We start from the raw sequence: 24921 nt of genomic DNA, 5'->3' as shown, positions 1-24921 counted from the left end.
TGTCTATGCAAGCTATCAAACGCCTTCCTATTCTAACCCCATTTTTCAGCCGTTGGCCCATAGCCTTGTATGTTATGGCATTTCAAATGCTTGTAACGTTAAAATGTTGAGTGGGTTTCTGCCTCTATGACCCTTTTAGACAGGGAGTTCCAGATTCCCACCACCCTCTAGGCGAAAAAAGTTCTTCTCAAATAAGACCCAAAGAACGAACAATCCATGCCTAAGGAAATTAAAGATGGTATCAAATTGAAAAAAAAAATGCATACAATTTTGAGGTTAGTGATAAGTGTGAATATTAGAATAATTTCAGAAACCAGCAAAGGATAATGAAAAATATAATAGAGGGGGAAATAAGCAAAAATGGAAAAAAGACAGCAAAAGCTTTTCCAATTACATAAGAAAAAGAGACTAGCTAAAGTAAATACTGATCCCTCAAAGGATGAGACTGGGGAATTAATAATGAAAAGGAAAATGAACAAAGAGTTTGTATCAGTCTTCACAAGAGAAGTAAAATTATCCTAATAATCCCAAGGCGGGGGAAAACGGGAGGGAGAAACTTTAAAACAATTTAAAAGCACGAGCCAAACTAATGGGACCCAAAACTGACAAGTCTCCTGGACCTGATGGCCTTTGTATTAAAAGAAGTGGCTGCAGAGGTAGTGGATGTATTGGCTGCAACCGTACAAAATTCTCTGGAATCTGGAAAAGTCCCAGTGGATTGTCATGATCCTAGTCAAGAAAAGCAGGAGACAGGAAGCAGAAAACAAAAAACCAGTTAGGCTAGTTGGACCCTCAGCTATTTACAATTTATCATGGTGACTTGGATGAAGGGGCTGAATGTATAGCAGCAAACCTGCTGAGGTACAAAAAGATAGGTTGGGGAGGACAGAGAGCCTGCAAAGGGATAAATTAAATGAGTGGGCAAACATTTGGCAGATAGAGTATAATGTGCCAAAAATTGAGGTTACAACCTGTGCTTGGAAGAATAGAAACAAAATATTATTTAAGTGGGGAAAATCTACAGAATGCTCTAGTACAGAGGGACCTGGTGCCCTTTTACACAAATCACAAAAGTTAAAGCAGGTATAACAAGTAATTAGGAAGACAAATGGAATGTTAGCTGTACATCGAGACCACACCTAAAGTACTTTGCACAGCTTTGGCCTCCTTATTCAAGCACTGCTCTACTTGCATTTAAGGCATTTCAGACAAGGTTCACTAGATTGATTTGATTTATTATTGTCACATGTATTAACATAGTGAAAAGTATTGTTTCTTGCGCACTATACAGACAAAACATACCGTTCTTCGAGAAGGAAATGAGTGTGCAGAATGCAGTGTTACAGTCATAGCTAGGGTATCGAAAAAGATCAACTTAATGCAAGGTAAGTTCATTCAAAAGTCTGACAGCAGCAGGGAAGATGATGTTCTTGAGTTGGTTGGTACGTGACTTCAGACTATTGTATCTTTTTCCCGAAGGAAGAAGGTGGAAGAGAGAATGCCTGGGCTGCGTGGGGTCCTTAATTATGCTGGCTGCTTTGCCAAGGCATCGGGGAGTGTAGACAAAGTCAATGGATGGGAAGCTGGTTTGTGAGATGGATTGGGCTACATTCACGACCTTTTGTAGTTTCTTGTAGCCTTGGACAGAGCAGGAGCCATACCAAGCTGTGATACAACCAGAAAGAATGTTTTCTATGGTGCATCTGTAAAACGTTGGTGAGAGTCGTAGCTGACATGCCAAATTTCCTTAGTCTTCTGAGAAAGTAGAGGTGTTGGTAGGCTTTCTTAACTATAGTGTCAGCATGGGGGGGACCAGGACAGGTTGTTGGTGTTCCGGACACCTAAAAACTTGAAGCTCTCAACCCTTTCTATTTTGTCCCCATTGATGTAGACAGGGGCATATTCTCCTTTACGCCTCCTGAAGTCGATGACAATCTCCTTCATTTTGTTGACATTGAGATTATTGTTGCCACACCAGTTCACCAGATTCTCTCTCTCATTCCTGTACTCTGTCTCGTCATTTTTTGAGATCCGACCCACTACGGTGGTATCATCAGCAAACTTGAAAATCGAATTGGAGGGGAATTTGGACCGCACAGTCATAGGTGTACAAGGAGTATGGAAGGGGGCTGAAAACACAGCCTTGTGGGGCACCGGTGTTGAGATTATCGTGGAGGTGTTGTTACCTATCCTTACTGATTGTGGTCTGAGAGTTAGGAAGTTCAGGATCCAGTCACAGGGGGAGGTGCTGAGGCCCAGGCCACAGAGTTTGGAGATGTGTTTTGTGGGAATAATAGTGTTGAAGGCTGAGCTGTAGTCAATAAATAGGTATCTGACATAGGTGTCCTTGTTATCTAGGTGTTCCAGGGTTGAGTTCAGGGCCAGGGAAATCGCGTCTGCTGTGGACCTGTTACGGCAGTAGGCAAACTGTAATGGATCCAGGAAGTCTGGGAGGCTGGAATTGATTCATGCCATAACTAACCTTCGGAAGCACTTCATAATGATGGATGTCAGAGCCACCGGCCGATAGTCATTAAGGCACATGGCTTGGTTTTTTTTAGGTACCGGGATGATGGTCGTCTTCTTGAAGCAGATAGGGACCTCAGATTCTTGTAGAGAGGTTAAAGATGTCTGTGAATACCTCCGTAAGAGTTTTAGCAACACCAGGTTAAAGTCCAACAGGTTTATTTGTTGCAAATACCATTAGCTTTCGGAGCGCTGCTCCTTCGTCAGATGGAGTGGAAATGTGCTCTCAAACAGGGCACAGAGACACATAATCAAGTTACAGAATACCGATTAGAATGCAAATCCCTACAGCCAACCAGATCTTAAAGATACAGACAATTTGGGTGGAGGGAGCATTAAGCACAGGTTAAAGAGATGTGTATTGTCTCCAGACGGGACAGCCTGCAAGTCCAGGAGGCAAGCTGTGGGGGTTACTGATAATGTGACATAAATCCAACAGCCCGGTTTAGGCCGTCCTCATGTGTGCGGAACTTGGCTATCAGTTTCTGCTCAGCGACTCTGCGCTGTCGTGTGTCGTGAAGGCCGCCTTGGAGAACGCTTACCTGAAGATCAGAGGCTGAATGCTCGTGACTGCTGAAGTGCTCCCCCACAGGAAGAGAACAGTCTTGCCTGATGATTGTCGAGCGGTGTTCATTCATCCGTTATCGTAGCATCTGCATGGTTTCCCCAATGTACCATGCCTCGGGACATCCTTTCCTGCAGCGTATCAGGTAGACAACATTGGCCGAGTTGCAGGAGTAGGTACCGTGTACCTGGTAGATGGTGTTCTCACATGAGATGATGGCATCCGTGTCGATGATCCGGCACGTCTTGCAGAGGTTGCTGTTGCAGGGTTGTGTGGTGTCGTGGTCACTGTTCTCCTGAAGGCTGGGTAGTTTGTTGCGGACAATGGTCTGTTTGAGGTTGCGCGGTTGTTTGAAGGCAAGAAGTGAGGGTGTGGGGATGGCCTTGGCGAGATGACATCTCGCCAAGGCCATCCCCACACCCCCACTTCTTGCCTTCAAACAACCGCGCAACCTCAAACAGACCATTGTTCACAACAAACTACCCAGCCTTCAGGAGAACAGTGACCACGACACCACACAACCCTGCCACAGCAACCTCTGCAAGACGTGCCGGATCATCGACACGGATGCCATCATCTCACGTGAGAACACCATCTACCAGGTACACGGTACCTACTCCTGCAACTCGGCCAATGTTGTCTACCTGATACGCTGCAGGAAAGGATGTCCCGAGGCATGGTACATTGGGGAAACCATGCAGATGCTACGACAACGGATGAATGAACACCGCTCGACAATCATCAGGCAAGACTGTTCTCTTCCTGTGGGGGAGCACTTCAGCAGTCACGAGCATTCAGCCTCTGATCTTCAGGTAAGCGTTCTCCAAGGCGGCCTTCACGACACACAACAGCGCAGAATCACTGAGCAGAAACTGATAGCCAAGTTCCGCACGCATGAGGACGGCCTAAACCGGGATGTTGGATTTATGTCACATTATCAGTAACCTCCACAGCTTGCCTCCTGGACTTGCAGGCTGTCCTGTCTGGAGACAATACACATCTCTTTAACCTGTGCTTAATGCTCCCTCCACCCAAATTGTCTGTATCTTTAAGATCTGGTTGGTTGTAGGGATTCGCATTCTAATCAGTATTCTGTAACTTGATTTTGTGTCTCTGTGCCCTGTTTGAGAGCACATTTCCACTCCATCTGACGAAGGAGCAGTGCTCCGAAAGCTAATGGTATTTGCTACCAAATAAACCTGTTGGACTTTAACCTGTTGTTAAAACTCTTACTGTGTTCACCCCAGTCCAACGCCGGCATCTCCACATTGTGAATACCTCCGCCAGCTGATCCGTGCAGGATCTGAGTGCACGTCCGGGTACCCCATCCGGGCCAGTTGCTTTCCGTGGGTTGACATTCAAGAAAGCTGCTCTGACATCTGCAATCGTGACCCCAGATACAGGTTCATCCAGGGCTTCCAGGATGGAGGGCATGCTCTTGCTGACCTCTTTCTCAAAACGGGCATAGAATGCATTGAGCTCATCAGGGAGAGGTGCGTTGGAGCCGGAGATTTTACATGCCTTCATCTAGCCTGTTATATCTTTCAGACCTTGCCATAGTCGGCGGGGGTCGGTTTGGCTAGCCTGGGACTCTAGCTTGGTCTGGTACTATCTTTTGGCATCTTTGATGGATCTCCTTAGATCGTATCTGGCTTTCTTGTATCGGTCAGTGTTGCCTGACTTGAACGCCTCAGACCTGGACTTCAGCAAGCAGTGGATATCCCTGTTCATCTGTGGTTTCCGGTTGGGGAACACACAAATTTGCTTCTTTGCACACAGTCTTCTGCATACTTACTAATGAACTCAGTTACTGTAGTGGCGTAATTGTTCAGGCTGGTCGCAGCGTTTTTAAATACTGACCAGTCCACTGACTCCAAGCAGCCCCATAGGAGATCATCCGATTCCTCAGGTCAACATTGCACGACTCTCTTTGATGGATTCTCCCGCTTCAGTTTTTGCTTGTAAGCTGGGAGGAGGAGCACAGCCTTGTGGTCTGATTTGCCAAAGTGTGGACGGGCGATAGAGCAGTAGGCATGTTTGATATTTGTGTAGCAGTGGTCTAGGATTTTTGGGCCTCTGGTGGAGGAGACATGTTGGTGGTAACTTGGTAGTACACTCCTGAGATGAAGGGATTGGTTCCAGTACATATCCACCCCCCTTCCCAACTTGTTAGGGTTATGGATAATAGGCAGCAAAATGGAGTTAAGGTCAAGATCAGATCAGTCATGACCTAACGTTTATTCGTCACAAGTAGGCTTACATTCACACTGCAATGAAGTTACTGTGAAAATCCCCTAGTCGCCACATTCCAGCGCCTGTTCAGGTACACTGAGGGAGAATTTGGCATGGCCAATGCACCTAACCTGCACATCTTTGAACTGTGGGAGGGAACCGGAGCACCCAGAGGAAACCCACGCAGACATGGGGAGAACGTGCAAACTCCGCACAGACAGTGACCCAAGCCAGGAATCGAACCCGGGTCCCTGGACCTGTGAGGCAGCAGTGCTAACCACTGTGCCAACCTTAGTGAATGGCAGTGCAGATTCAAGGAGCCATATGACCAATGAAAGCTATGAGCTACCCTACTCCTGCTCCTTACCTACATTCTCACTTATGAGCTTATTTAGTCACCTGTGGAACCTTCCTCACAAGCATACAGCTGGCTCAAAACACATTTCCTTGTTAAGGCAAAATGCTGAATTGACTAAATATGAGCAAATCACAAGGAGTTAAATGTCTAAATGTGAAACAAGTGAACAGCATTAAATTGAGTCATGCAATCCCTGATTTCTTTGGCCCAAAGACAAAAATCAGCAAAAATCCAAATCAAATACTTCACTCAAACATAAGAGAACATGAGAAAGGTGGAACTTGCTGATTTTTGAACAAATATTTAATTTGCAACTTAAGAGTCAAGTGACTATTTCAGTCACAGGTCCTTTGATCTATAAGTGTATGAAGCCCTGAAGTGCCACATTGCTATTTGTCACTTTTTTAAAAAGGCACGACATGACAGATGTCCGCTTGACGCAAAATGTTAAAGCAGCTTGTGGGAAAATTGCATGACAGAATTTCAATGGTGTGTTCAATTAATTTATAAAGATCTCGAGTGACCTTAAAAAGCTCGAAAAGGTCTTCCAGTTCCTTAGAGTTGAACATCACTTCCTGAGATACAACCCGCAACTAAAACACAAACACAAAGAGTTCACAATGTTAAATATAGCACAGTGAGATTTAATACAGCACATCCAGGTCAGACTGCAATATCGCTAGCTGACACACTACACAATTTCTATCAGTAAGGACCAAGGTCATCCTCTTCGGAGATATCTATAATTCATAAATAAACACCTTACTTATCATTTGTTAAATATCCAATCATCAAATGAGGATATTAGAACAATCATAATTTTGGAACATTTGACTTCCTATACTTGTTATGCATTTAAGTGGAATACAGCAGGTCAAAGAAAACTGGATAAAAGCAAATTACTGCGGATGCTGGAATCTGAAACCAAAAAAGAGAAAATGCTGGAAAATCTCAAGCAGGTCTGGCAGCATCTGTAAGGAGAGAAAAGAGCTGACGTTTAGAGTCCAGATGACCCTTCGTCAAAGCTGAGAGAAAGGGTTATGACAAAGGGTCATCGGGACTCAAAACATCAGCTCTTTTCTCTCCTTACAGATGCTGTCAGATCTGCTGAGATTTTCCAGCATTTTCTCTTTTGGTCAAAGATAATTGCTTTGCCGATCTGAGATATAAGCACAACAATGATAGATATGGGAACTTGTGATAAATAGTTTCTTAGAAAATATGCCATGAATCAAAGCTAGCAAAGAAGTAACAGAGAATTGTGCAGACGGATACCTATCTTAACAATAAAAATGAAGGCACTATGTCAGGCTGACTAACTTGCTTGCAAATTATACAATAACTGTCAATGGAGTGAACATAGCTGGAACACGAAAGTTATGCACAATTGCTCTCATCCCCGTAATTCTGCGCATTTAGCATGACCAATCTCCCTAACCTGCACATCTTTGGACTGTGGGAGGAAACTGGAGCACTGGGGGAAACCCACACGGACACGGGGAGAACATGCAAACTCCACATAGACAGTCATCCAAGGCCGGAATTGAACCAGAGTCCCTGGCGCTGTGAAGCAGCAGTGCTAATCACTGATAGGATTTGGAAGGTGGGTGGAGGTCAGTTATGAACTTCTCAGTTTCTTAAATTGGCCACGAGTTCTCTTTTTGCCTCTCCTGGGAAATTGGCTAGTGGGTCAGCACTGCCAGATGTGTCTGATAGTAAATATGAATCATGCCATGACAATAGTGGACACGTTTGATGGTTTATTTGGTCTTTTTGCGTCTTTTTATCTTTATATTGTGTGTAAGGGTTATCCAGCACTATGAGCACCTTCCGAGGCTTTAATAGGTGCAGACAAGATATGCATTCCTTTGAGTCTCAACATGAACTCTCGATCCGACTGCAGAACCATCATAACGGGGAGAAGAAAGTGGCCGAACAAGGTGAAAAGTAGCACCAGAGAATTGAATTGTTTTTCCCATAAAGGGAGAGAAGATTAGAATGTTAATCGGAGCTGCATTGATACACCATTTCATATGACTTTGAGAGCTGAGTTCCTGCCTATCCTTCACTCAAAAGAGTTGCTTGTTGGAATTAAAACAACTGTCTAGATGGGCGGCATGGTAGCAGAGTGGTTAGCACTGCTGCTTCACAGCTCCAGGGATCTGGGTTCGATTCCCGGCTTGGGTCACTGCCTGTGTGGAGTTTGCACATTCTCCTCGTGTCTGCGTGGGTTCCCTCCGGGTGCTCCGGTTTCCTCCCACTGTCCAAAGATGTGCGGGTTAGGTTGACTGGCCGTGCTAAAATTGCCCCTTAGTGTCCTGAGATGCATAGGTTAGAGGGATTAGCGGGTAAATGTGTAGGGATATGGGAGTAAGGCCTGGGTGGGATTGTGGTCAGTACAGACTCGATGGGCCGAATGGCCTCTTTCTGCACTGTAGGGTTTCTATGATTTCTATCTATGATCATCGGCAGATGTGAGACTTTCTAACTCAATATTAGGTTCGGGAAGATAATAGCTTGCTTTTCCACTTTATAAGCAATACATTTGAGGGTATGCAGGACAAAGGTCAGTGAATACCAAAAACATTTGGAGGAAAACAAACTCTCTTAGCTCCAAAAAAAACTTCATTAGCCACAAAATATGTGCATAGTTCAATGCACTGCGCATGTATTCACTTATTCAAAAGCAAAACAGAATTTACCACATTCTGTTTAGTGGTGTCTTCTAGAGTCTGAATCACATACAGCCTGTTCCTACGTCGCATACTCTCAACTTCCATCGATTGAATATCACCGTACTTCTGCAAATAAAAAGAAAGTCAGCTTTGAATATTTTACTGATGCAGAAAAAGTGTAATTAAATATAGCCTTTAACCACCTTAATAGGTAGATAAGGTAATGGTTTATGATACAAAGAATGTTAGCAAGCATGCATGTTTATGTAGTTATGATAGAACACTAGAGAAAAGGAGGTAATTTGTTCAGTGGAGATAGGAAGGACGCTGTTAACTGAGAAGACAATGAGAAGTCACTGAATACTCTTTAAAGGCAGTCACTGAACAACCTTAGCAATAGATCAATAATAGGACGGCAGATGGGCCATTAGTGAAGGGATAGAGGGAAGGAAAATTAAATGCAGTGATTGAGTCAAACTTCATTGCTCTTGCTCTCAATATGAATCTTCATATGAACATAGAAATAAGAGGTGGTCATATTAATCTTTGAACCGGTTCTGTCACCATTCAATGAAATTATGGTTGATCTGCGGCCTAACTCCACATACCTACCTTTGCCCCTTTAGTTGACAAAGACCTATCAATATCAGATTTAAAATTAATTGATCTAGCATTAATTGTGAAGAGAGTTCCACAGTGTGTGTAGATGGGTTTCCTAATTTCACTCCGATGATTCTAATTATTTTTAAGGCTGTCCTCTAGTCCTAGACTTGCCAATAGTCTCTCATCTGCCCTGTATCAGTTAACATGTTGAAAGCTTCGATCAAACCACCCTTAACCGTATAGATTTCAGGCAATACAACCCTAGTTTGTGTAATCTCTCCTAATTTAACCCTCAGAGTTCAGTATTCAATCTGGTAACTCTATTCCTAACTCACTCCTTCCTAATTATGGTGTGGTGACCTCAGTACTCCAGATGTGTAACTGTATCATAACTTCAAGCCCCTAGCATGCTAGCCCTCTAGAACCAAAGGCCAGCATTTCATGAGCTTTTTTTTGTTCCTTTTTATGACATAAATCCTCAAGTCTCTTTAGAATTCCACTGTTTTTAATCTTTTTACTCGTGTTATTTTTGGATCCAAAAAGTGGTCGACCTCACATTTGCAGTTTTACCCACTTAATCTATTAATATCCTTGTAATTATACTGCATGTTCATCTCATTATCAATGGGGGGAGGGGGAGATAAGTAAATTTATTTTATTAGTTTGTACAAATAGCACTAACTCAAGACTAGCAACATCAAACACTTGCTCTTGCTGACATCTTGTCTGCTGTTAAGACACAGACACAGTTTTAAAGTATGAAGTAAAGAGTGAAACTCTTGAAAAATAAATGTTCTGATAGACTTCTTCAGGACTAGTTTTGCATCCAGGCCATAACGTCTCCATGTTCTGCAATATTCATGCCTCGACAAATGCAATTTTTAAAATGTGGTGCAAAAATACTTTAGCAATTTACATCAAGAATTCAGCCTTTATACATCAAGTTATCGTTTGACAGTGGCAGTTATAATATAAATTAATATACTGGGTGAATCAAGCACTTTCCTGACATAAAACTACAGACACACATTAGACACTTTGGCCATTGACAGAGGTGAAGACTGTTGTGCATGGAAACCCAGGGAGCAATTATTAATTGTAATATTGTTCTGTAGATTAAAAGCTTGGGAGATCTTTTAAGTTTAGGACTTGCTGCGCACTTTTTAAAGAGAACTTTGACTCCCATTTTTTGAGGGGTGCGGGATGAGGTAGGGAGATATGGTTAGGGAAATTATAGTGATGTCTAGTGGAAAGAGACCACAGCATCTTTTCCCAAGGTCAGGCAATGCACAGTATTATTCAGATTGACGAGAAAGTCTGCTTCTGCATTGCTAAATCTGTGCATATTTACACACAAGCCACTTCAGTCTTGTTCACTAACCTCATAAGATTCCCCAATAAGCTCAGTTATGTCCACTTTCATTTGAGGGTCCTGGTTGTCAGTGGCAATAGGTGGATGATGCGTCATTGGTGGTAAAGGACTGTCCTTGTTAGTAACGTTATCAAAAAACCTGTAGGAAATGATGTAGCTAACCATTAAAGGGAAGGGCAAAATTCTCAAACTGCACACAAATTAAATCTTACAACAATCACAAAGCCTGCAGGTTCTACAAATATTCTTTGAAAATATATTTAACTTGGCAAGCTGCCCAACTACCATTAGAATTCCATAAATCGTGCAGCACACGAATGTTTAGCAGTGTAGCCAGGGAAGGGAGAACTAATTTTGGACTCAATTCCAATAGGGTCTAAGTTGACTTCTGGGCAATTGATTGTTGGAGTGCCATGAATTCCGTAAGGCAACAGGCTCCCACTTAAACCTGGTAGATGAGTTTCAAATTGAGGTGTCAAAGACAAGCGGCCTAGCTTATCTTGTGGGTCCTGAAAGAACATAAACACCTTCTGGCACAGGTGCCTTAGTACCACCATTGGTTAAAAGGGTGTAATTAAGTTTACTTACGCAGTACCATAAATGTAGAGGCGAGGGACAGAATATAATGGCTTCCAGCCTGCCCAACAGCTGAAGAGCCACTGGCAACCACACAATGGTCACTCCAGGCTCACCGACCCAATTTGATGCTAATCTGGCATTTACCTGACTGGCAACAGTGTCTTTGGTATCTTCACATCTTCAGGGCTGATGTCCTGCCTCCAAGAGCTGAAAACCAGAGGCTGGCAGCTCACCTATACCAGCAGTGCCATCAGGAGAGGTGGCCACTGCCAGTACGGTAGCAGACCCTGGCTGAAGACCATCACTGGAGGAAAGATAGGCAAGCCAGAATTGCCGTGGCCAGTCAGGGAGGCTCAGGATAGGGGGCAAAGAAAGAGAAGTCAGTTCAAAAGAAAAGCTGGAATTTTGCTGCAAGGGTGGCCCCTTGCCACCAATGGTCCCTCGGTTGGACCTGGTCTGCCAAATAGGAGAGATCTCACTTCCCAAAGCCTCCAAGCCACAAGCATGCTTGCCAAGACTTTTCTGGCAGTATGTTCACGTTTTCTGGCCCCTGCCTGTGACAGCAAGAAATGGTCCTTACGTGCCCACTTAAGGGCCTCCCATATTGGCCTCTGGGTGGTAAGGCCACCCTCCACCCATCCTGCTGCAGACATAATTGGAGAGGATTTGGAAGATGATGCGGTCTCCATCCCACACCTTCCTGCTCCATTAAATTTTCCCAAGAACTCAATGGGAATTAAAAAATATAAATAGAATGTAGGACTTCAAAATGGGGAGTGAATTACATTCATGTGGCCGGGTCCAATTATCCTCCACTCTTCAATCTCAGTTCACCTGAAGACTACATTTCATCCTGATTCCTTGAGAAAACACATATCCCTTACTGCAGACATTCAAACAGCACTGAGAAATCACAGCAAAGAAACATTAAAATCCAAGAGCCGTACTTGTTTAGGATAGTCACCGCTTCAGCATCATCTTTGCAGAGTAGCAGCTTGTCCATATTATAATCTAGAACTGCCAGACCCAGCTGCAGGATTGCCTTAATACCATCGTAGAAAAAGCAATCGACGACATTTACTGCACTCTCAATGGGCAGCACAGATATAAAAATGGTGAGGAACCAGGACAAGGAAACAGATGAGAAAAATGTCATATCTGTCATGTGGTCAGTCAACTGAGGAAGGTAGCTTCTAATGAATTCTTCAAAAACTGCCTGATCCACCAGAGCACCTGTTAAAAGAACACACTGGAATGAGACATGCCTATTTTTTAAAAAAAAATCGCTTTACCTTTCTGCAACCTTGTGTCTGGAGCTAAGACCTCATACATTATATTTTAATAAAATATGTATATCCTGGGTGGCACAATGATTAGCATCTCCCAGCGCCAGGGTTCGATTCCCGGCTTAGGTCACTGTCTGGGCGGAGTCTGCACGTTCTCCCCGTATCTGTGTGGGTTTCCTCCGGGTGCTCCAGTTTCCTCCCACAGTCCAAAGATGAGCAGGTTAGGCGGATTGGCCATGATAAATTGACCCTTAGTGTCAGGGGGACAAGCAGGGTAAATACATGGGATGATGGGGATTGGGCCTGGGTGGGATTGCTGTTAGTGCAGGCCTGATGGGCTGAATGGCCTCCTTCTGCACTGTAGGAATTCTATGACTCTCATGGCTGATTTCTAAAATTTTAAAAACTGGTCTTGTCTGTGACCCTCAAGTAATGGTGAGAGTTTATTGGCACATGTTCAAAATGCAGGGCTGGAGGGTGGCTGCCCGTGTTGAGAATGTGTGCAAATAAAGTTACCCTGTTAATCGAGAGTCACAGACAAGGGCAATTTTTAAATTTTAGGGATCAGCCATGAGGATATATAGGGCAGTTTCAAAGCTATCGACATCTCATTATGTCTGAAGAGTGCTTAATAGCCCCTGGCTGAAGAGACCAAATTCAAAAGGCCATCTACATTTCATAAATCAGACCTGACCAACTAGAGCCAATTCATCTGCTAGGACAAAGGACCCCTCAACTTCCCTTAATGTTTGGAGCATTAACAATCTCAGGGACCCAAGCAAAGGGATATATACCCTTTGTCAAAGTTAGAGTAGAGAGGTGGCAGCCACGTGACATGAACCCGTGGCTGAAAGGACCAGTACTATTACCTTGCGGCAGTTAAGAACCTGCAGGGTTTCTAACTGGATGGTTAGGAAGCACACTACTGCTAATAGAGGTGGAAGCAATTCAAATTAAAATGCCTCTGTTTATGGTGGTTGGTAAGAGGGAAAATAGGGACTGTTTAAGTTAACCGCCCTTCTGTGTGTAACATTTAATTGAGAGCTGACTCAAAATAGCAATACTCATCCAAGGACTTTGAAATACAAATTAGTTTGAATCGGTGACTGAAGAAAGTGCTTATTCACTTGCTGAGAAATAAACTATAGTCCACGAGTCAAAAGCGAAATAACTGACCAACAGCAGCAGGGTCATTGCTTCAGATTTAGGTCTTGTCTGACACAAACCATTACAAACCAATTTACACATTGCATGCAAATGCTGGAATCAGTGTTTTATTTCTGTAATGCAGAGTACAGTACTAAAAAGTTAAACATTCAGACAAAAATGTATCAAAATCCATTAAAAGAAACTTGGGGAAGAAAAGTAGAGCCAAACACAGTGGGTCAAAATAAAAGCAAAAGACTGCGGGTGTTAGAAATCTGAAATAAGGTGGTGCTGGAAAGGCTCAGCAGGTCTGGCAGTATCTGTGAAGAGAGAAGCAATCTGCCTGACATATGTTGCATCGACTTTATAAAGTTCAAAAACAGCTTTCTTGAGTAAACGGAGATAGTTTTCCCTAACACATCACACACTAACATATGCAACAAATAAAAGCGAGAGAGAGCCAACGTTGTAAATGTGGCAGTTCACCTTAATTCATTTACGCGTTTGGATAATGAGCCCAAGTTATGTTCTATTTCCCACCACTGAATCACCAACCTTCAGGAGCAGAAATATTTTAAACAGCATCTTCAATTATTCCATGAATATTTTGGATAAGCAGCTCAGATTTTTCTGAACTGACATCATTTGAATTATTGGTAAATTAAAATTTTAAATTGAACTTGAGCTATAAATTAACAATTCCACATTAGCTGTTGTTAATAATATTCTGAATTTAGTTGAGCTGCAAACATGTAAACTTTGCAAAATCCTGAAACCTACTTTGTGCATGTGTCACTGAAATGCATTCTGTTTGAACCCAAAATGATTGTAAAAGCATTCAGTAATGAATTAAAAAAACCCACTTGAAAGTAAAGTCTTCTACAAAATGTCTTGGGAATATTTAATTTCAGATTTACCTTTGAGCAATTCAAGCTAATCTAATTATAGATAGGAATTTTTGACAAGGACGCTGCAACAATGGGTCAGTCTTGAAAACAAAGTCATTTGTGATAGACCATTTTTTAAACTGGAGTTATACTTTCATCAAACAGACGAACTTGAAATTTGCGTATGACTGCCAATATTATAGCAAATCAGCATTGCAATGATACTGGCGAAGGGTCATCCAGACTCTCAGAAACAAGCAGGGGTAGGCCATTAGGCCCTTCGAGCCTGCTCCACCATTCATTTTGATCATCAAATTCAATATCCTGATCTCCCTTCAGTATCCCCTTATCCCCAAGACCTACATCTAATTTTCTTGAAATCTGATAACGTTTTGGCCTCAACTACATTCTGGAGTAGTGAATTCCACACATTCACCACCCTCTGGGTAAATACATTTCTCCTCAGTTCTAAAAGGTTTATCCCTTATCCTCAAACTATGACCCCTAGTTCTGGAATCCCCCACCATTGGGAACATTCTTTCTGAATCTACCCTGTCTAATCCTATTAGAATTTTATAAGTTTCTAAGAGATTCCCATTCACTCTTCTAAACTCCAATGAATATAATCCTAACCGACTTAGTCTCTCCTCATAACAGGCCTGTGGTCCCAGGGATCAGCATGGTAAATCTTCGCTGTACTCCTTCTATAGCAAGGACATCCTTCCTCAGATAAGGACACAAAAACTGCACACAATACTCCAGATGTGGCCTCACCAACGCCCTATACAATTGCAGCAAAACATCCCTACCCCTATACTCAAATCCTCTCACTATAAAGGCCAACATACTATTTGCCTTCTTTACTGCCTGCTGTACCTGCACACTTCAGTGACTGATGCACGAGGACTCCAAGGTCTCGTTGAGTATCCATCCCCCTCAATTTATACTCATTCAAGTAATAATCTGGCTTCCTATTATTGCTACCGAAGTGGATAACCTCACATTTATCCACATTATACTGCATCTGCCATGCAGATGCCCACACACACAGCCTGTCCAAATCACGCTGAAGCATCTCTACGTCTTCCTCAGCTCACCCTCCCACCCAACTTGCAAATTTGGAGATGGTACATTGAGATCCCTCTTCCAAATTATTAATAAATAATGTGAATAGTTGGAGTCCTAGTACAGATCCCTACAGAGCCCCACTAGTCAGTGACTGCCAATCAGAAAAAGACCCATTTATGCCAACTCTATCTGCTTCCTATCTGCCAACCAGCTTTTTATCCATTTCAAGACATTACCTGTAACTCCACGTGCTTTAACTTTATAGTAGTCTGTTATGTGAGACCTTGTCGAAAGCCTTCTGAAAGTCTAAATAAACCACATCCACTCCCCGGTCAACTCTACTAGTTCCATCCTCAAAAAATTTCAGTAGATTCATCAAGCATGATTTCCCTTTTGTAAATCCATGCTCACTTTGTATTATATCACTGCCTTCCAAATGCCGAGTTATGAAATCTTTATGACTCTAAACGTTAGCTCTGTTCTCTGTCTACAGATGCCGCCAGACCTGAGATTTTCCAGCATTTTCTGTTTTTGTTTGATTCTCCTTTAAGCCAATATTGTATCCCGGGCACATTATCTTAATGCACAAATGAATTAAGCAGAACTGTCACATATGATAATTCACGGAAAGGAGTGCTACCAGATAAAATTTAACACCCAAGTCGCAGAGATATTAAGACTGGTAATCAAAAGGCTAGTCAAAGATGTAGATTTTAAGGAGTGATTTAAATGAGAGAGAAGGTAGCAAGGATTAAGCAGGGAATTTCAGAGCTGAGACATGAGGCAGCTAAAGGCATGGCCACCAATGATGGAGCAATGAAAATTGGGGGTGTGAAAGGCAAGATTTGCAGGAGTGCAGAGACCTTGGAGGGTTGCAGAGGTGGAAGAAGTTACATAGAGGGATGAAGCACAGAAAGGTTTGAACACAAGGGATGAGAATTTTAAAATTAAAACTCTGCCAGACCAAGCTCTGATGCAGATTAACTAGCACAGGGGTGATGAGTGATTGGGACTTGGTGTGAGAGTTAGGATACAAACAGCAGACTTCTGGATGAGCTTATATTTATGGAGAATGGAAGGTGGAAGGCTAGCTCGGAGAGCATTGGAACACAGGTGCCAGACCCCTTGTCCGGTGTCCCCAAAACCGGTTACATCAAATGGTGCCATGTGCAGCAACTGAAATTAGCAAGCAGATTACTGGTCGAGCTCCCGCTTTGTTTCTCATGTCAATTACCTGCACACCAGTTCAAACACTGTTCAAACTAGTCTCCCTCTATAATTGTAGTCTTTATTGTCCCTGGCGTCATATCAAAAAGGCCAGCAGGGAGACCTGTGGCTAGCAGGAGCACCAAGAGGAAACCTATGTTGCTGAGTATTAAGCAGTTACTAATGCACCTCGAGAAGGGTGCCTCAGTGAAAAGATTAAGTGAAAAGAATGGTGTTTACAACTTGAAGAAATAAAAGAAGTTAACTACATTTTATGCTGAGTTATGTGCCCAAATTAATGGATGATAGGAAAGCATTCCATCAGGCAAAGACAAAGTGCTACCAGAGTGGATCAGGTGGCACTGGAGCAAGAAATATCCACTGGATCATTTCATTATTATGGCCCAAGCCAAGTGTTCCATGAAGAGCTAAATCTAACAAAACCATGTGACTACGCCTCAAGGTGAGTAACAAATTTTAACACACCATGGTGTACATCTGCTGAAAGTATGCACTGAAAAAGCTTCAGCTGACTACGAAGCTGCAGAGGCATAGTTGGGTGAACTTCCCATGATAATAGCAGAAGAAGGTCGAACAGAATAATGTAAGTGTACAATGCTGATGACCCCTCGTCATACTGGAGGTATATTCTCAAGGAAACCTATGTAACTGTAGATAAGATAGCACAAGTGAGGTTCAAAGATTCCATGGAATGGCTTACTATACTCTGTTGTTCAAATGCAGCAAGTAGCCACAGGTGTAAATTGTTTGTAAACGTCCCGATCTTAACTTTTTCAAGGGGATCAGGGTTTTTTCCTAATGTTCACGAGGCCAATAAGTGAGCTTGGATGACTAGACCAATTTCCCTTTATTGGTACGAGAGCCATTTTGTCCCTGAAGCCAGCACGCATCGCCAGTCTGTTGGTCTTCCTGGGGGAGCTGCAAGATTATGTCACTCCTTGATAATAGTGCCGCACACCCTGATGCAGAATTCCTCATAACAGACAAAGTTTATTTGTCCCCTTACAGCAAGTTCCTCATCCAGCCCATTGATCAAGGCATTCAAGATTAGGTACAAGGTTGAATTCATATGAAAAATGCTCACTGCACCCAACAGAGGCTTGGGATCTAAGGAATTCCAAAAATAATTAAATGTAAAAGATGCAAACTGCTCCGAAGACCTGGGCCAATATACCCAAGGTATTTTGATAAATGGATGGGACAATTTGTGGCCATTTACCATGTTCCTAAAAGATGACGATGAAATTGAACCTGATTTTAGTGGTTTCTGAGAGTCTGAAGAGAAAAAAGCTGTTGAAGATTTATTGGCGTATGTGAAGGTTTGTCACATGCTGAAGCCAAGTAGTTGGATGAAGGTCATCGAAATATTGACAATGATGCTCCGGTTCACCTCAATTCTGACAGTGAAATATGTGACATGGTCACAAATAAGAATCAAGAGAATGAGAGTGATAATGATAATGATGAAAAGGTGCTTCAGATGAACAGGAAAAAGTGTTGATTGACAGGTTTGTAACTGATTATGGGATGGAGCAGAAGAGCTTTATTACAGAACAGCGTATTATGTTGGTCTACAAAATACAAGAGGTGTTCCTGAAAGAAAAGCCCACGTTTTTGAACCAACATAAGCCGCAGGACATGTTTAAAAGTAGGGTGGATTTCTTCACTTCCGCAGCCTGTGTCTGTACAACAGCGACCACCATAGACATTCCTTGTAGGTGAATTTAGAAGCAACAGGTGAGCATTAGCAGAGGAGAAAGGATACATTTTGGAAGTGAAAGTCAACAAACACTTCACTTGGGCTACAATCTAGTTATGTGGAGGCTGAAAAAAAAGAAAAGCTCTGGTGCAAATCCAGCAATTAACGCTCTAAATTTATTTCTCCAGTTTGGGCTGCAGGGAAGTATTCACGTGCATGCTTTGGATACACATCTGTCTTTCATAGCTTGACCTGGTTGTGTCGATGATGCGACCATGTTCATATGCAGAAATACAAGCTTTCATTGACTTGGGAGTAAAACAGGTCTTCATGAGAGATGCTAAGCCAATGACAATCCACTCTTCAGAAGAAAAGTTGTTCCTCCTCCAAAATGGAGGCTAGGAGCAGGCAGACAGGCGGAAACAGCAGTGAGAGAGATTGGCATTATGTGGGATCGAACAATATAATTTCTTCTCTCAATTAAAATGTTCAAAATGGAAAATAAAAAAGAATGGGGGCAGTAGTACAATTGCAAGTCACCACTAGGTGTTCAGCAAACTTTGAAAATGCTCCCCAGTTCCTAATTTATCAATGAACAAAGACATGACAATTAGCAGCATACACTGCAAGAATGCTCCAGTGTAACTGGCACAGGGCCTTGCAAATAAATCCACTGTCTTAATTGTACTGAGTGAAAAGAGCAGGACACACTCACTGTACATTTGGCATTTTAAAATTGAATGCACTGTAAGATGATGGTCAGCAATTCTGTGTTCTTATCACAGAGCTTCATTGATTGGGATTGCAATTGGGAAATTGGACAACAGAAGTGCCGGACCAATTCCCTGATGTACATTCCTATTTAGCAGCACACAATCCTGAAATAAAACCTTGTGTATACTTGCGTTTTAAATCTTACCAATTATTCGGCGATTGAAGTAATCTGGCAGCATTCTTTCACACACAGCAACGAGTAACCAAAAAGCTTCTTCTTCTTTAGCATAAAGCAGCAAAACAGACGTCAGAATGTTCATTGCCTAGGGAGGTGAATTGGACAAAAGAAAAAGTGCTCAAACCGTCATTACATCACACACTACAATAAATTGCAATTACCAATATATCCCGTTCACCCACAAAAGCTAAAAAATGCATTGTACACAAGCCTATTGAGCATAACATGAAACCCAACAGTGAAGCAGATGGGTCTTTATGGCAAGAGATGATAGCTTTACGTCCACCATGAGAGAGACGAGCTTTATTTTCCAGATGTACGAGCTGCCATGGTGGGATTTGAACCCATGTCCCCAGAGCATTAGCATGGCTCTCTGGATTACTAGCTCAGTGACATTACCACCTCACTACAGTCTTAAAGTTTAGTGTCACAAGTGGGCTCACATTAACACTGTAATGAAGTTACTGTGAAAATCCCCTCGTCGCCACACTCCGGCGGTCCACTGAGGGAGAATTCAGCATGGCCAATGCACCTAATCAATATTTCTGCTGGATTGTGGGGGGAAACTGGAACACCCAGAGGAAACCCACGCAGACACGGGGAGAACCTGCAGACTCCGGACAGGCAGTGACCCAAGCCGGGAATCGAACCTGGGTTCCCTGGCATTGAGAGGCAGCAGTGCTAACCCACTGTGCCACCGTGCAGTTCACAAGTGGATATAATTGAGGAACTACTGTTTTGTCACCCCATTCACCAAATTAAACGCTCACTCCCTCCAGAACTGGCACACAATGGCAATAGTGTGCATCTTCAACAATTTGAGCAGCAGCAATGTGCCAAGTCTGCTTCCACAGAACCTTCCAAACCTGCAAGCTTCACCAGCTTGAAGGCCAAGGGCAGACGACACAAGGGACCATCACCACCTGCATGTTTCCTTTCTAAATAGTATTGTGGCTGTACCTACAACACGTCGACAGCAGTGGTTCTAAAAGACGGCTCACTATCACCTTCAAGGGCAACAAATACCGGTTTTGCTAGAAACACTCATATCCCATGAAAGAATAAAAACAAGCCATGACCAAACCAATACGTGGCTTGACTAGAATGTTTCACATCAGTTACCAGATGCTACCAAGGAAGGCTTTGCTGGGTCAACAGGACTGAGATATTCACATTTAGTCCCGATACAATATTTGTATCATTGCTGACAGCCATATCTGTTTAATCCTCATCACTGAATTTTGTTGTGATGATTTCCAACTAAGTGGCTCACTCAGTCCACTTCAGATGTCACTAAGAGTCCTCCATTTAATGAGACTGGAGTCACATAAAGGCTGCCCCACTGAGAATTAATGAACTAGTTTAATAATCAGCAATTAGCTCACAAATTATCAGATTTATTAAAGCCAATGTCACAACTTGTCATAAGAAGAATGAAGTCATAACTGTTTGTTTGCTATTCAAATATCATAGTCACTTGTACTATCCATTTGGAAATTAGAATAATTAATACATTGCTTCTAGCAATGTACTATAATAAACATTGATTTTGCACAGACACTGATGTAAAATGAAAATGAAAACATTTTTTCTTTCTAGCCAATATTGGACACATGGGAACCCACAATCAAATTTATGAATTGCCAAACAAAGCTGTTGGGAAATCTGACGACTTTCTCTTTGCTTGGCATGGAGCGCAATCTCAATCTCCACAAAACCCACCACATTACCTCTGTGAAGACAGCTCAGGCACACTTGTGAGAGCCTAGGCTCAAGTCTATGCAGTTGAAACTACACGATTTACTAATGAACAGCACTGGTAAATGTCCTGCTGCTTGGCGAGCCAACATGCCCTACCTTAAAGGACACTGGCATGCAGAGCTTTCTTCAGCTTCATAGAAGTTTTATTGAGGTCTAATAACACCTCAGCCACATTAGTGAAGCTGGCTGGGCTAACTGATCAATTAACAGTAGTGCCTTGGAGTATTACGGACCTGCCAGGCATGTCACCTTGAAGACATTTCCATTCACTTGCTGAAAATAAATGACAAATACGCAGGCCGTAAAGTGGAAGCTTCAACCAGTTTGAAGATTCACCAAATACATTTATTTCTCAAGTGCCTCAGAAAGTGTTCCGCCACTCCCAAGAAATCTACACAGAATTTTATTCTAGACACAACCTAAATTATTGCAGAATGAAATCCAAAGCTTCATTTGCATTCGGTTGCCCAGATATCACAAAAGAACCCCAACTGAAAAATGCACAATTCAAAATGATAAAGCATGACTAAACCACTTGGCAGTAAGATAACAGGACAAACCTGACAGTAGCCTATCTTAGGGTTCCGAGAAGCATAGGCTGTGAGAACTCTCCTCAGAGCAGAGATGCCTGTGTCGCTTTGGAATGCTGGGTGCTCAGGCAGTGAGCGATGCAGGTCACGTTCTATTTCGTCAGTGGCCAAGGAACAGGTACCCACTGACCTTTCCACTAACTCGGTATAATAACCAGGGTGAGCGGCCATGTCGTTATTCGCACCTACGGATTGACAAATACACAAAGCTTATGTTGCCGTGGATCAGGATGAGAAAGGTGGCGTTAAGCGTACCTTCAAAGCACAGAGTTGAATCTGAAATTAGGTACGGGGCAGAATTTTCTGACCATTCAGCCGGCACGATTCTCTGGTCCCGCCGCAGGGAACGGAGATTTGGCTGAGCCAAATTTCTCCGTCCTCGCTGGCAGCCGCAGCAGGGCGTGAACGGCCGTTAAATTCTGGCTATTATGTTTTTCTAACTCTCACGTTTATTTTGTTTTGGACTGAAACGGATTACTTTTTTTTAAAAAAAGCAGAAACAACTCTCTCTAAAATCAAACTTCTTCCACAAGGATTTATCTAAAAGCAATTGTGTTCCCACACAATTTGGAATTTAATGAAATAAAACATCATCTCCACTACAATCTCTTGTCTACTAGAGTTTCATTATTTGGTCATTTAAAAAATCCTCAGCCATCTGCGCTGCACTGCAGGAGGGAGGGCATCTCTGGAGACAGTAAATGCAAAGTTTCAGAAATACTGGCCCCTATATTTACGGGAAGGGGGAACAACAAGAAAGTCTGGAAACACCGAGGTCCGGCCAAATTCATGAGTAGGATCTCATTTAATTTTTTCCATTTGCCTACAAAGGCAACTTGCGTTGGGGACATTAAAATTGTAAACTCATGTAAAGAGATCCTCAGTTGCATTCAATTGTCATCTTGAATAGGGTTTTAGTTTCTCCCCCTCTTGGGTTAGTATTTGAGCCAACTTGAGGCTATTTGCACCTCAGTTAAATCTACAAGTCGCTGCATGGTTTTCTCCTTAACTATGCAACCAGCCCCCACCACTCCTTGCTCCCTCAAAATAATACCCCAAGGCCAATTGCTGCCGCCCTAAGAGTTAAAAAGGAGGTAGATGTGCTTTTAAAAAATCAATTCTGTCAAATAATTTGTGCAAGGAGTTCTCTGCATTTTTTAAAAAAGGGCACAATTCCTGTCATGTCTGAAAACTTTTGAGTTAAACAAAAAATATTTCAGAAGATATCTTTTGTAATCGCATTAACAATACACACCCGAGAACAGTAACCAAAGTTCTCCTCTTAAGGCCTCTGGAATTCCTCTCATTACCAGATCTCGAGTCTTTTTAGTGCGAAACATACACACTCCATGACCATATTCAACAAAATGAATGTTCCATGATTGTACCTTCATCTTTTCTTTCAACTATAAGGCACAAAAAAGCAGTTTAAAATGAGCTCATTCGCAAATACAACCCAGTACTTTTTTCTCTCTACCACTGAAGGTGGAAGTAATGTTTTTTGCCCCTTTTTATTAGTTTTAAAGTTTAAAGTTTATTTGTGTCACAAGTAGGCTTACATTAACGCTGTAATGAAGTTACTGTGAAAATCCCCTCGTTGCCACACTCCAGCACCTGTTTGGGTACATTGAAAGAGAATTTAACATGGCCAATGCACCTAGTTAGCGCATCTTTCAAACTGTGGGAGGAAATCGGAGCACCCAGAGGAAACCCACGCAGACACAGGGAGAATGTGCAAACTCCACACAGACAGTGACCCAAACTGGGAATCGAACCCACATCCCTGGCACTGTGAGGCAGCAGTGCTAACCACTGTGCCGCTCCATTTGTCTGTAAACAAAATAACTGAAAAAAACAATGACAGATTTCAGATGACAGACGGCCCGAGGAAGGGCTAGTTTTTGGCAAAGGTGCAAATCCTAGAATTTTCATTTAAGCATCAGTTAACATTGCAAGATAGAGAAAGTTGACTTTTTTGTGGGTTGTTTAGTTGTGAAAGTCATTGCTATGGATTGTCTCAGCTACTGTGGTGCAATTTGTCTCAGCTGTCAAAGTGCGAGCAGAGTTTTCAGAGCAGGTTGTTGGATGTAGATTGGCCTGAGGCTTCCCCAGTGAGATGGAAACTCTTAATAAAAGTATTACTTTTTTCAGCTTTGCAGTTACAGAGCATCAACCAGGCAGGGAGAAACTGCATAATTGTAATAACGTTGAGTTAACGGAACATGGTGGGAATATGCGTTCCGAGTGCCCTCTTCACTTGTATTGGTAATGAAATGGAAAGTATGTTTTTGCATAGAGCCTGCATGTTGTGGTATGACATATGATATGATATACATTATACTTCAGCCTAGATGATATTTATCCACATCTTTTTGGACATAAGTACACAGGATAAAATGATTCTCTTATGCATTGTTAAAGTTTGTGGCAAAAGGATAATTGGACAAAAACCATTAAAACTTTTGTTTTAACCACAAGACATTTTCCAACAGTTTATGAAAATTATGCATTACTATCATAATCTAAATATTTATTAACAAAATAATACACCTGAATATAAAACAATCTTGCAATATTTTTCATTGCCTATTTTGAAGAAAGTTCAGCAAAAATCTAGATCATAGTTAATTTACTTCTCTAAATTTCACACAATGGAAATCTGACTAAGTTATAATTAGTCAGTGTTCTTGTGGAATCTTGTGTAATCAATGCAGCTTGAATGCCATTAAGCTGGTCTTACGGTCACAGGGCTTTAATTCAGGATAGCAAGCAGACAGAATGAGCCAATGACAAAGTTACAAGAAGAATAAGTTGAAAGAAAAAGTACTCCTTGTCCAATTGCTTATTCTGAATGATTTTGCCATCACAAAAACCAAGTGAATTGCGTTAAGCCGATTTATAACAGCACCCTCAGTAAAGCCGGCCCTACACACTAAATTCAATATCAAACAACACTGTCGTCAGCACCTCTGATGTCAAATACATAATGCATGGTAACGCCAAATAATTCACACAAGATTTGCATCACATCTATATACTGGAGCTGCTATTGCAAAATCACTATTTGCAATAGCAGCTCCAGTATATAGATGTGATGCAAATCTTACACAAGGCCAATGGGCTGTGTCAATTTCTTGGCTATTACAATTTATTAACATACTATTGGATTTCTGTCAAGACCATTAAAATAAAATACAATGAAATCATGTAAGTAAAATACTTAGGACCCAGCAGCGAACTATTGAGATCAATAGTCCAATGCAGAAGATAATTCAATTACCAGACATGTTTTGAGAGACAAAACTTTAAGATTTTATTGTTCAAAAAATATTGTTCAATTTGTACTGTCGCAAATTGTGGAGTCGTTGACTGTTCACAAATAAGAGCTGGTGTAT

General features: G+C 42.1%; 1 protein-coding gene across 2 annotated transcripts in view; it reads right to left on the bottom strand.

The window, feature by feature from the left end:
- tbc1d8b (TBC1 domain family member 8B) overlaps window positions 1-24921 on the bottom strand; it is a 60459-nt gene that overhangs the window by 10120 nt on the left and 25418 nt on the right. Inside the window, exons 9-15 of one of the 2 annotated variants that reach the window (XM_078211779.1) lie at window positions 22782-22932; window positions 21497-21711; window positions 19143-19260; window positions 11858-12143; window positions 10341-10470; window positions 8384-8482; window positions 6206-6274 (exon numbers count right to left, since the gene is read on the bottom strand). In XM_078211779.1, the coding sequence (XP_078067905.1) occupies window positions 6206-6274; window positions 8384-8482; window positions 10341-10470; window positions 11858-12143; window positions 19143-19260; window positions 21497-21711; window positions 22782-22932 (1068 nt within the window). The remainder of the gene's footprint in view (window positions 1-6205; window positions 6275-8383; window positions 8483-10340; window positions 10471-11857; window positions 12144-19142; window positions 19261-21496; window positions 21712-22781; window positions 22933-24921) is intronic. The other variant, XR_013497669.1, reaches the window with a different exon arrangement.

The sequence above is a fragment of the Mustelus asterias genome, chromosome 4, assembly GCF_964213995.1.
Source record: "Mustelus asterias chromosome 4, sMusAst1.hap1.1, whole genome shotgun sequence".
Lineage (NCBI taxonomy): Eukaryota > Metazoa > Chordata > Chondrichthyes > Carcharhiniformes > Triakidae > Mustelus > Mustelus asterias.
Note: the sequence above shows the minus strand (reverse complement) of the source record. Positions and strands in the feature narration are given on the sequence as shown.